This window comes from Notamacropus eugenii, chromosome 1 (genome assembly GCF_028372415.1).
Source record: "Notamacropus eugenii isolate mMacEug1 chromosome 1, mMacEug1.pri_v2, whole genome shotgun sequence".
Taxonomy (NCBI): Eukaryota; Metazoa; Chordata; class Mammalia; order Diprotodontia; family Macropodidae; genus Notamacropus; species Notamacropus eugenii.
The window spans coordinates 474,758,336-474,771,201 of NC_092872.1; the positions used below are offsets into that span (position 1 = coordinate 474,758,336).

Below are 12,866 nucleotides of genomic sequence, written 5' to 3' on the forward strand. Positions count from 1 at the left end.
GGATTATTTAGATATGATCTAGATCAACTATGTGACCCCTGAAGTCCTTTATAACTCGCTCAAAGAAATAAAGCTAGGACTTGTTTGGGTTTATGGATGACTCCAATGATTTAAGCTCTGTTCCTCAGTCCTACAGAGAGCTGGGGTAGAGCCATAAGTAGAGAATGAAATGATTTACTAATTTCTAATTTCTGACTTAACCACATGTGATTTAAAAAAGTTTTCATCAAATAAATGGTGGCCAAGTTACAGTTTTACCAAAGAAAATGACTGGGGACTATGCTAAAGGCAGAAGTTTTAATTTATAAATTCTGACCAAACCAAACATTCAAAAGCACTTGGATATCTAAGTGGAAACTAAAATTCTTGGCATTTTTATTGGAAAAAGAAAAATGCTTTGCAAATAAAACCAGCACTAAGGCTATATAACCATACTGGGAGACCATAACTGGTATCTTTCTATTCTAATGGTCTATTTGTAGGACAGTTACTAAAACACTTCAATAAATCACACAGGTCTGTTTATAAGCATCATAATATTTCTTAAAAAGAGAACATATAAGGCAAATAACTATCGATGAGTCCATAGCATATATCCCAATATATCCCTACAGTACACAAATGCTGTAAGGAAAGTTAAGATACTTATGCTGCTACACACCTGGATTCTGATCATCTTGCTCAGTGTCAAGTTTCAGCCTTTTCACATTGTTGCTGCCCTCTGAACTGTAACAAGAAAAATGGGAACTTGGGTTATGCCAGTGTAAGTGATTGTCTGTTCCTGGGAGAGTAATGCTTTATTGATCATTAGGAGAGATTGGGGGGAAGCTTCAAAGAACTGGGGGTGGGGGAGGGAAGGATCGTTTATTTGGCACAATTAGTCTCTGGATTACATAATTATTAATAAAATGGTTCTTCAAAAAACTAACAGGTAGCTAGCTGGGGAACTATTACAATTTTATACCTTTATACCTTGTCCAAATTCCTGGTTTTTTAACTGGTATCAATGAGAAAATTATGATCATGCCTAAAAGCAGGCTTTCAAGACTATCTGGACCTACTGAACAACTATTCACAGATGAACAGTATCTGACAAATTCTACAAAAACCACAGACTGACTAGATGGTCACTTCACTGGAAAATGCTCTCATTCACACCCTCTGAGGAAAGGTCATAAGAACTCCTACAGTTGTATTTCTGAATTTTGAAGATGAGTGGTGATATGTTAAGAGTGCTGAAGCACATTCTTCATAAAACTATGTGCATTTCTATTGTCATCACAACTATCAAAAATTCGTGTACTGCTCACACAATCTGCTGTGAAGTCAAAGCATACAAAAAGCTGTAAACGAAAGGTGTCAAAAACATGGCCTACAGAACAACATTCCAACACTTCTGAGCATAGGCCCAAACCAGATTAATTGGGAAATATTTAACAAAATAAATATAAATACAATCAAACATAGATAACATTACATTTTAAGACTCAATAAATATGCAATCTGCGGGAATCTTCAGGATTATGTTTTTCCTGAGTGTGACAACACTGCTGTAAACAATGAGCAGACCAGTTCCTAGATTAAGGGCATCCATGCTGTAAGAAGTATCCTTGCTGGGAAGGGATCAACATGCAAAGAGATCATTTCTTTGGCATATCACTGGGGCATTTTCAATTTTGCATCAAACGAAAGGTAAGATGAGCCCTTCTGAAAATTTTTCATGGAGCTCAAAACATTTGAAATAATTCATTCAATGAAAACCATTCCTCTTACTTCTAGGAGCTCATCTTTATGAGAATGTAAACAAACCAAGGGCCCCAGAGTCAAAACTAGAGATTAATCCATTACCTAAAGCAACAGAAAGTACTCTACATGACCACAAAACAGTTGTGAAGGAAGCTTACTTAAAAATGAATTCCCTTTTAAATCAGAACTACAAACAAGCAATAAAGATTCAGTTAGTTTGTACAGAACTAAATAACGAAACTGGACTGGCAGGCCGTGTTTATGTGATAGTCTGAACAAAGAACCCAATTCACAACAGTGATGATGTACTTTTTCAGATGTGCTCCTTATGTTCACTGACATCAGCTTCAAAAAACCACTATAACATTTTTAAATGTTGAAAATGCTACTGGGAATATTAGATTTTTTTCCTGGAGAGTAAAGCAGCTTCAATATGTACTTCCTTCCAACATGTAATCAAATGGCAACAAACACCAATTTATAAAACAGACAACATAAAACTTAGCATCATCATGCTTCATCAACATTTTGATTAGTCAGGTTGACATAAACTGAGATTCATTCACATTAGTGCCACCACTCAAGGTTTCTGAAAGGAAGGAGTAACACAGTATATATATATATAAAAGGATCTTTACTTTGCCTAAACCAGTAGATGGAAGGCAATTAACCAGTGGATGGAAGGCAGTACTGTTTTTTCAAAGGCCAGGTGTCTAGTGGGATAAGGATGTCAGAGGACCAAAGATCAAGAATACAACCCCACAAACTATTGTGCTCTCAGATCCAGCATAATGCCTCCCTAATATGAAGGCTGAGGAATGAACAAGAGACAGAGGGGACAAATGACACAAGAGGCCCCCACCTTTTGTGCTTTACAGCTCCTGCCAGCAGCTTTGCCTGAGAAAATTTGCTCTTGGTTTCTAATGGCTTCACAGACAATTTCTTCTCCCCTTCTTTTTTAGTATCTGAAGATACTCCAACTTTGGCAAGAGTGCTGTGAGTTTGAGATTAAGGATCAAACAAACAAAACAAAACAAAAAACCCGATGACTATTTCAGAACACTGACCCCTGCTTTAAAAAAAGGTATCTGAAGGAACCAAAGTAAAAGAGTTCATCCTACAGGAGTTTCAAATGCTCAGATGTGCCCTACCTGTCCAGATAGAGCAAGACAGAAAAAAAATCCTTTCCCTTTTTCATTCTAAACCATTTTCATTTCACTGTTCCAACTAGTTTAAAAGAAAAGAACCAGAGGGGAAAATTACATAAAATCTAAATCCTACCTCAAAATTTCAGTTATTAACCAGTGAGCAAATCCAAAGTTACCCCATAATCCCCAAGGACACAACTAACTTTATGCTTAGTGGTTGACATCCTGGGTCTTAGCAATAGAACAATTGTGGGAAGAGTATAGTTTTTTCTTATTAAGTCAGGGAAGAAAAGATTTTTTCCTAAAAGAGCCAACTAGATGAATTGCTGAAATGATCTTATAAAAACTAACAAACTAGCCAGGAGACAACAATACATCACAAAGATTATACATGGTGATCAAGTGGAATTATAGCAGGAATGCAGGGATAGTTTAATATAAGGAAAACGTAATATAATTGGTTATATCAATAACAAAAGTAACAAACATCATATGATTATATCAATAGATTCATAAAAAGCTTTTGACAAAATACAACATTCATTCTTACGAAAAAACATTAGAAAGCAAAGGTATAAATGGATTTTTCCTTTAAATGATAAGACAAATCTACCTAAACAAGCATTATTTGTAATGGGGATAAGCTAAAAACTTTCCCAAAAATATCAGGAGTGAAAAAAGGATGCTCATTGTCGCCATTATTCTATATTGTATTAGGAATGCTAGTACTAGCAATAAGGAAATAAAAAAATAGAAGGAATCAGAAAGGGCAATGAGGTAATAAAACTATTTCTTTTTGAAGATGATATGACGATATACTTGGAAACTCCTAGAGACTGAACTAAAAAGTTAATTGAAACAATAACTTTAGCAAAGTAGCTGAATATAAAATAAACCCACAAAAATCATCAGCATTTTTATACATCACCAACAAAACGAGATATTAAGAGATACGCCATTTAAAATAACTGAATATTGCATAAAATACCTGGGAGTATACCTGCCAAGACAAATCCAGGAACTACATGAATGTAATTATAAAACACCTTTTGTATAAATAAAATCAGATTTAAATAATTGGAAAAAGTAGTAATTGTTCATAAATGGGCAAAGCCAATATTATAAAAAGGACAATTCTACCTAATCTACTTATTCAATGCCATCCCAATTAAATTACCAAAAAATTATTTTATTAAGCTAGATAAAATAATTTAAAAATTCATTTGGAAGAGCAAAAGGTCAAAAATAGCAAAGGAATTAATTTTTAAAAAGTAAAGGAAGGAGATTTAGCAGTACTATATAATAACTATATCATAAGGCAATAATTATCAAAATATTTTGGTACTGACTAAGAAATAGAAAGGTGGTTCAGTGGAACAGAGTAGACATGCAATACACAATAGTATATGATTACAGTAATCTTGTGTTTGACAAATGTAAAGACTTAAGTTTTGGGGATAAGAATACACTATTTGAGCCATATCAGATCTTAAATTGTATTATAAAGCAGTAATCATCAAAACAATTTAGTACCGCCTAAGAAATAGAGTAGTGGATCTGTGGAATACGTTAGGTACTACAGTCAATGACTATAGTAATCTTCTATTTAATAAACCCCAAGATTCCAGCTTCTGGGATAAGAACTCACTATTTGACAAAAACTGCTGGGAAAACTGGACAATAGTATGGTAGAAACTGGGCATAGGCCAGCATCTTGCATCATATACTAAAACAAAGTCCAAATGGATACATGATTTAGATATAAAGGCTGATGCTATAAGCACACTGGGAGAGCAAGGAATAGTTCACCTGTCAGATTTGTGGAGAATGGAAGAATCTATGACCAAACAAGAGATAGAGAACATGATGAAATGCAAAATGGATAATTTTGATTAAATTTAAAAATTTTTGCACAAAGCCAGTGCAACCAAAATTAGGAGGGAAGCAGAAAATTGGGAAAGAATTTTTGAAACTAGTGTCTCTGATACAGGCCTCATTTCTAAAATATATAGAGAACTGAGTCAAATTTATAAGAATATAAGTCATTCCCCAATTGATAAATGGCTAAAGGATATGAATAGGCAGTTTTGTGAGGAAGAAATTAAAACTATCTATAGTCATATGAAAAAATGCTCTAAATCACTATTGATTGTAAATCAAAACAAATGGTAGGTACCACATTACACCTGTCAGATTAGCTAACATGACAAAACAGAAAAATTATAAATGCTGGAGAAGATGTGGGAAAATTAAATAATGCATTGTTGGTGAAGTTGTGAACTGATCCAACCATTTGGAAGATCAAAGGGCTATAAAACTGTGCATACTCTTTGACCTAGCAATACCACTTCTAGGACTGTATCCGAAAGAGATCATACAAATGACAAAAGCACTGACATGAACAAAAATATTTATAGCAGCTCTTTTTGTGGTGGCAAAGAATTGGAAATTTAGAGGATGGGGAATGGCTGAACAAGCTGTGGTATATGGATGTAATGGAATACTGTTGTGCTATAAAAAATGATAGGCAGGCAGACTTCAGAAAAACCTGGAAAAACTTATATGAACTGATGCTGAGTGAGGGGAGCTGACCCAAAAGAACACTGTACATAGTAACAGCAACACTTTGATAGACTTAGCTCTTCTTAGCAATGCTTGGATCTAAGACAACCCCAAAAGACTCATGATAGAAAATGCTATCCAGAGAAAGAACTATGGAGTCTGAATGCAGATTGAAGCATACTGTTTGCTCTGATTTTACTTTTTCTTTCTCGTGGTTCTTCCCATTAGTCCTAATTCTTCTTTACAACACAACTAATGTGAAAACATGTTTAATAAGAATGTATATGCAGCACCTAAAAAAAAAGAATATACCATTTGGTAAAAACGTTGGGAAAACTAGAAAGCAGTATGATAGAAATTAAAGTCAAAATGGATACATGAAGGGAAATATAAGAAAACTAAAAATACATGAACATGTTACCTATCAGACTTGTGAATAGGAGAAAAATTTATGAATAAATAAGAAATAGAGAGAGCATTGTGAGATGCAAAATGGATAATTTTGATTACATTAAATTAACAAAACCGATGTAGCCAAGACTAGAAGGAAAGTTGAAAATTGGGAAAAAAAATTTTAGACAGTTTCTTGAGAGCTTTGTCAAATTTATAAGAATATGAGTTATTTCCCCAATTGATAAATGGGTTAAAGGATATGAACAGGGTGTTTTTCAATGAAGAAATCAAGACTATATCTAGTCATAAAATGCTCAAAATCATTACTGATTAGAGAAAGGCAAATTAAGACTAATATATCACCTTTTACCTATCAGATTGGCTAAAGTGATAAATAAAGCAGAAAATGACAAATGTTGGAGGGAATGTGGAAAAATTGGGACATTAATATACTCTTGGTGGAACTGTGAACTGATCCAACCATTTTGGAAAACAATCTGGAATTATGCCCAAAGAGTTATAAAACTCTGTACACCCTTTGACCCAGAAAAGCCATTATTAGGTTTTATTTCCCAAGGTGATCAGGAAAAAAAAAAAGAACCTATATGTTCTAAAATATTTATAGTAGCTCTCTTTGGGGTGGCAAAGAACTGAAAACTGAGGGGCTATCTTATCAACTGGGGAATGGCTAAACAAGTTATGGTTTATGATTGTGATGAAATACTGCTAAACTCTAAGAAATGATGAGCTGGTTGGTTTTAGAAAAACATGGAAAGACTCACATAAAATAATGAAAAATGAAATGAGCAGAATCAAAAGAACACAGTAAACAGCAATAACATATGAAGAATTATTGTGAACAACCAAATTATTCTGAATACTACGAATACTCAAATCAACCATAAAGCACCTATGAAGGAAGATGCTATCCACTCCCGAGAAAGAATTGATAAAAAGAAGTATGCATAGTATGGTTTTACATGTATTTATAAATCTGTGTCAAATGGTGACCTTCTCTAGTGTAGGATGGGGAGGGAAGGAGGGAAACCATTTAGCACTTAAAATGTAACAAAAAAATTAAATTAAAAAAAGGAAAATTAACATTAATTTACAAAATATCATTGTCTAGTCAAACTGCATATTCACAAATGTTTATATAATAACTCTATAGACTTTTTTTGTCTTTAAATTGAAAATCTTGTAATGCAGGAATTTTTCAACATTAGATACTTAGTAACTGAATGCATGTTTCCCAAAGAACACAAATAACAAATATTCCTTAGTTTTCTTTCTGGTCTCTTCCAGAAATTATTTAGCTAATCGGTGCTACAGAAATGGAACAACAGTGACATCTAGTGCTCAATATATCACACATGCATTTATCACTAGAGTTACTTGCTTAGGTTCATTCACATTGAACAATTTCCTAAGAACTGCATAGGCTATATATGAGCCTCATAGCAGTAGATCAGTTCTGTTGCCAAGAATAACGAAGAGAGGCAAATATGATCTGATCATTAAGCTATACACCAGAAATACTCTAACTCTAATTACTCTTAATTCTCAGGGGTAGAGCTTGTGTTTAATTTCATTTTTATTCTGAATTTTACAAGTACCAAATAATATGAGCATATCCAAAAAAGAACATAAAAAAAGATATTGTACATGAAACTGTAAATCTCTATTACTTACAGTTTGCTTTTTCTCTTATGTATATAATAAATTCAACATGTAAATCTAACTTTCAAAGCTGTCCTCTCTGTGTTTCCTTATGGCCTTCCTTCTGTTGTGTTTTATGCCATTTAAAAAATTACTTTAACAAGGTTCTTTTCTTCCTTTTCTGGGGTCGAGGGTACCCTATTTTAACCCTCTGCCCCTTGATGGAGAACCTTGTAACAAATATGCATAGTTAATCAAAAACAAATTATCACACGGGTCATGTCTGAAAATGTATGTCTCATTCTGCCTCTTAAGTCCTTTGTCGGATAGCCTACTTCACCATGGGTCTTAAATCAGAGTTCTTAAGGCTTCCAAAGGTTTTTATTTTTGTTACGATAGAAATGATTCTATTGGTTCTGTTTCACTTTACTTTACCTCAGTCTATATAATAAATCTTCTTGGGTTTCTGTAAAACTGCCCATCATAATTTCTCAGAGCATAATAATATTCCATTATTCATAAGTTTTTCAGTTATTCCTAAATTGACAGGCACTCCACTAGTTTCCTTGTTATAATAAAAAAAAAAAAGAGCATCTATAACCATTACTATACAAGAGAGCTCTTTCTCCCTTCCTTTGATTTCTCTGAAGGTGTACAAGTCTAGTAGTGGTATCACTGGGTCAAAAAGTATGCACAATTTAGAGATTTGGGGAGCAGAGTTCCAAACATTTTCCAGAAGGGGAAGACCAATTCATAGTTCACCCAACAGTATACGAACATGCTTATTTTATTAATGTCCTGATGTCACAGGCCTTAGCTACCCAAGTCTTCTCATTTATAAAATGAAAATTACATATGACTCCTAGATTTCAGGTTGGTTGGTTGTTGTCCTTCATTCTTAAAGAGGACCAAAATAATGCCACTATGTTGGAGTCAAGGTACAATATGTCCAGCTGTAGCTGATCAGATCAATATAAGCTCAGAAGGCTCTACCACAGGTCAGGCACAAATAGTCCACATGAACATTTGGAGTGGAGATGTCTCTAAATTTGCGCATCTAACATTTCTTTTGAGCTACTCCAATTCTGCTTCAAAATGCCCAGCACCTTCTTTGATATAGGGACACCACACTGGACAGTCCTTTGCCAGTGTTTCCTATGTCATATAGTTGATTTCAAAGTTCTTCTAAGACTTTGAGAGTGTCCTTATATTGCTTCTTCTGACCTCTGTGTAAGTACTTGCCTTGTGTGAGTTCTCCATAAAATAGTATTTTAGGCAAATTTATGTTTGGCATTCAAACAATGTGGCCAGCTTATCAGAGTCGTGCTCTCTGCAAAAGAATTTGAATGCTTGGCAGTTGAACTGGAGAAAGGATCTTTGTATCTGGTGTCTTATCTTACCAAATGATCTTCAGAATCTTCCTAAGAATTTAAATGGAATCAAATCAGTTTCCTGACATGGCGCTGGTATATTTTCCAGGTTTCGCAGGCACACAACAATGAGATCAGCAAAATGGCTCTGTAAACCTTTAGTTTGGTAGGCAATCTAATACCTCTTCTCTCCCACACTATCCTTTGGAATTTCCAAACACTGAGGTGGCTTTCGCAATTAGTGCATCACACTCATCATCTATGTGGACATCACTGGAAAGTACTACTGTCAAGGTAAGCAAAATTATTCACAGCATTCAATACTACTCCTTTTGTTGTAACCAATAGTTCCACATACAGCTGGTGTGGTGCTGGCTGGTGAAGAACCTGTGTTTTGTTGGTGTTAATCGTTAAGGCAAAATTAGCACAAGCAACAAAGAATCAATCCGTATTTTGTTGCATCTCAGTCTCAGAGGCAGCAGTGAGTGTGAATCAATCATGCAACCACTCTCCCTCTACTTTAGTCTTGGTTTGTAGCCTTTTCAAGTTGAATAATTTACTGTCAGTGCAGCAGCTGACCTTGATGCTTCCTCATCAATGATGTCCAACAATATTGTTGAAAACATTATGCTACAAAACATGGGAGCAAGTACACAGCCTTGCTTCGCTTCATTGGTGACTGGGAAAGTGTGAGAGCATCATCCATTACCCAGAACCCATGCAAGCATGCCATCATGAAACTGATGTATAACACTGATGAACTCCTCTAGGGTAAATTTGCCATAATTTTCCAAAAGGCTTCAAAACTTACAGTATCAGAAGTCTTGGTCAGAACAATGAACATTGTGTACAGACCTCTGTTCTGCTCCTGAAATTTCTCCTGGACTTGTTGGACAGCAAACACCATATTATATCAACTGTTCCTCAGCCCTTTCTGAAGCCACACAGGTTCTTTTCAGGTAGATGACCATCTTCCAGGTGAAGCATCAGACTATTAAGGAGGACTAAGGTAAGAATCTTGCCAGCAATGATTGAGAGAGATTCCCCTGTGACTGTCAGAAGACAATTGATTTCCTTTCCCCTTACAGAGACGGACAATGGAGGTATCTTTGAACTCCTGAGGGATAACCTCCTCTTGCCATATAACCTGGAAGATTTCAGTTAGCTTTTGTACGAGCAGTAAACCCCTAGCAAATGAAGGCCAGTTTACCAAAGTCAAAGCTGGATACACATTTTTCTAGAGTGGTCACAGCAAAAGGAAATACCATGAAACTGGCATAGATTTTGCAATCAAAACTAATCTAGTCAACAAACTTGTATGACTACCAAAAGGAGTGAATGACAGGCTCATGACAATGGGATTTGCAGAAAAGCATCACATTACCATCAACAGTGCATTTGTTCCCAGGACAATGAATCCCGATAAAGTCAAAGGAAAAATTCAAAACCTGGAGACCCTCATCAGTGCTGAAGGAGGACAAGCTTATAATTCTGGGTGACTTAAATGAAAGCATAGGCACAGATTACCAAATGTGGCAGGCAGTTCTTGGAAGGAATGGAGTTGGAAACAGCAATAGCAGTGGTCACTTACTATTAAAAACTTGTGCATTCATGACATTCTCATCACCAACACTGTTTTTCATTTAAATAAAGCACAACAAAACTTTGTGGATGTACCCTTGCAGCAAATGTTGGCATTTAATACCCTATGTCAATGTGAAGATCGGGACTTTGCTCTTCTAATGGCCATTTTGAGAAAGACTGATTAGTGTGGGTGACTCTTATGAGATAGCTTCAGCCCCTGACTTGAGGTCCTATGCTGGACTCCTCATTTGGGTGTCAAACTGGCTGAAAATGTCTACTGGTTCATACCCCAGCCTCAGCTTACTTAAGGTAGTTCAGTCATGAGTTGTGTGGGGAGGGTTCACATAGCAGTGTACAGCACCCAGCTCTAGGTTTTAAATCACCCACCCAAAAAGTGAACTTAGGCATGTTACAGCAGCAGCAATTTCTGCATGCTGGGTGCTCAGCAATGTGCATTTTGCTTCAACTCCCCATGAAGCCCCTGGGTTATTTTTGGTTTCAAGAAAGCTAGAAACTGGTGAGCAAACAGGCCACAACTCCACAGCACATGTCATGTGAACGCTGATTCTCTTATGGATTTGAATGTTTTGGTTTTTTGCTTTGTAAACCAAGTTTTACATTCCGTAATTCAGTTCCTATCTGTTTCTCAATAAAACTGTTTACATTCATAAAAAAAAAAAATCATCATTCATTAAAGGACTTTAGCACAGGCTACGTAATGTAAGGAGAAGAGACAAGCTGTGAGAGTGATGAAGGCAATATGTGGTGCTGAGTGCTAGACTGATATCATAAACACCCTCTCTAAGGTAAATATTCACATACAACAAAAGCAGAGGCCCCAAGGCAAAATGACTACCATGAGACTTAATGTCAACAGATTAGACTTCTCTGAGCAGGAAAGGTTTGTTGCTAACTTGGAGGGAAACTTAAGCCAACACACAGCTGGCAACAGTGGAGCAGGAAAAAAAAAAGCAGCTTTCAGAGATTTGGTGTACAGTACTGCATTTACTCCTCTGGGCCAAAACACTTGCTAAATCAAGATTGGTTTGATGAAAATGATGGGGAAATTCAGAAGTTGCTAAAAGAAAAACAAGACCTCCACAGAATTTACCAGAAGGATAGTTCATCCATCTCTAAGAAGGCAGCACTTAACTCCATCAAAAGTAAGGCACAAGTAAAACTGAGAGAGACAGATGATTCTTGGCTCAGTAAGAAAGCAGATGAAATTCAGCTTTACACTGGTGGTAATAATCCAAAGTGCTTTTATGATGCCATTAAAGCTATTTATAATAGGTGATAAAATAGGTGAACCTATAGTTCACCTCAACTACTTAGTGTTGATGGGGCCATACTGATTAGTGATAAAGACATGATCCTGGAGAGATAGGGAGAACACTTCCATAGTATTCTCAACATACTATTATCAATCAATGCCAAAGCCACTATATACCGCAGGTTTAAGTCAAAACTGAACTTAAGCTGAACTTCCAACTAAAGAAGGCATTCTGAATACCATTCAATAGTCCCTCTCATGTGGCAAAATACTGGTGCTGATTCTATTCCAGCTGAGATTTACAAGGCAGATTTTGAGGACCATCTTAATGCTTTTAAAACTACTTAATGGTCAGTATTTTGAGGACCATCTTAATGCTTTTAAGCCTATATGAAAACATATCTCACTTTAAAACTAAACATTAATTTCCAAAGAGTATTGTTATAGAATTGATGGGCTATCTGAAAGTGCCAACACAGCAGGCATGCTGTGATTTTTATCTACATGCCCACCATTAAGGGAAGTCAGTCAATTCCCTAAGAAAATATTTTCGCTAGTGACACAAAAACAAAAATAAAAACTTGAAATTAACCAAAAAATAAATATTTGTACATTTCTACTACTGCAACACTGATTAGAAAAATCAACATTTAATTTTTCTTTTAATAGCTTAAGATTGCACTAAGATTTTTGGTATGCCCTGTATAATAATAATTTTTGAAATATATGGATCCACATCCAAAGTTCAAGGAGCTATTGTGTGGTTTAAGAGGTAGATGCAGAATTGGTCAAATGTGCTACAAAAATAACAAGGATATTAAAAATCACCTAGTTTTTCTGTCAGTAATAACAAGAGTTAGGATTATAGAACTTTTAAAGCTTAAATGTTTTACATATGTTATTCATCCTCACTTAAAGCAGATGCTATTAATTATCCCCATTTTATAGATAAAGAAACTGAAAGTAAGAAAGTTGAAGTCACATTGTCCAAGGTTCACAGAGCTAGAAGTATCTAAGTATTGAGTGTAGTATCATTCGTATTATGATACTAGAGTGATAAGCATGAGGCAGGATTTGAATTTAGGTCTTCTTAACTTCAAGGCCAATGCTCTATCTACTGCAAAGTAGACA

At 35.5% G+C, this 12,866-nt stretch overlaps 1 protein-coding gene across 1 annotated transcript in view; it reads right to left on the reverse strand.

The window, feature by feature from the left end:
- PSME3IP1 (proteasome activator subunit 3 interacting protein 1) overlaps positions 1–12,866 on the reverse strand; it is a 41,573-nt gene that overhangs the window by 7,432 nt on the left and 21,275 nt on the right. The window contains exons 5-6 of the mRNA XM_072632319.1: positions 2,609–2,741; positions 662–726 (exon numbers count right to left, since the gene is read on the reverse strand). Of these exons, the coding sequence (XP_072488420.1) occupies positions 662–726; positions 2,609–2,741 (198 nt within the window). The remainder of the gene's footprint in view (positions 1–661; positions 727–2,608; positions 2,742–12,866) is intronic.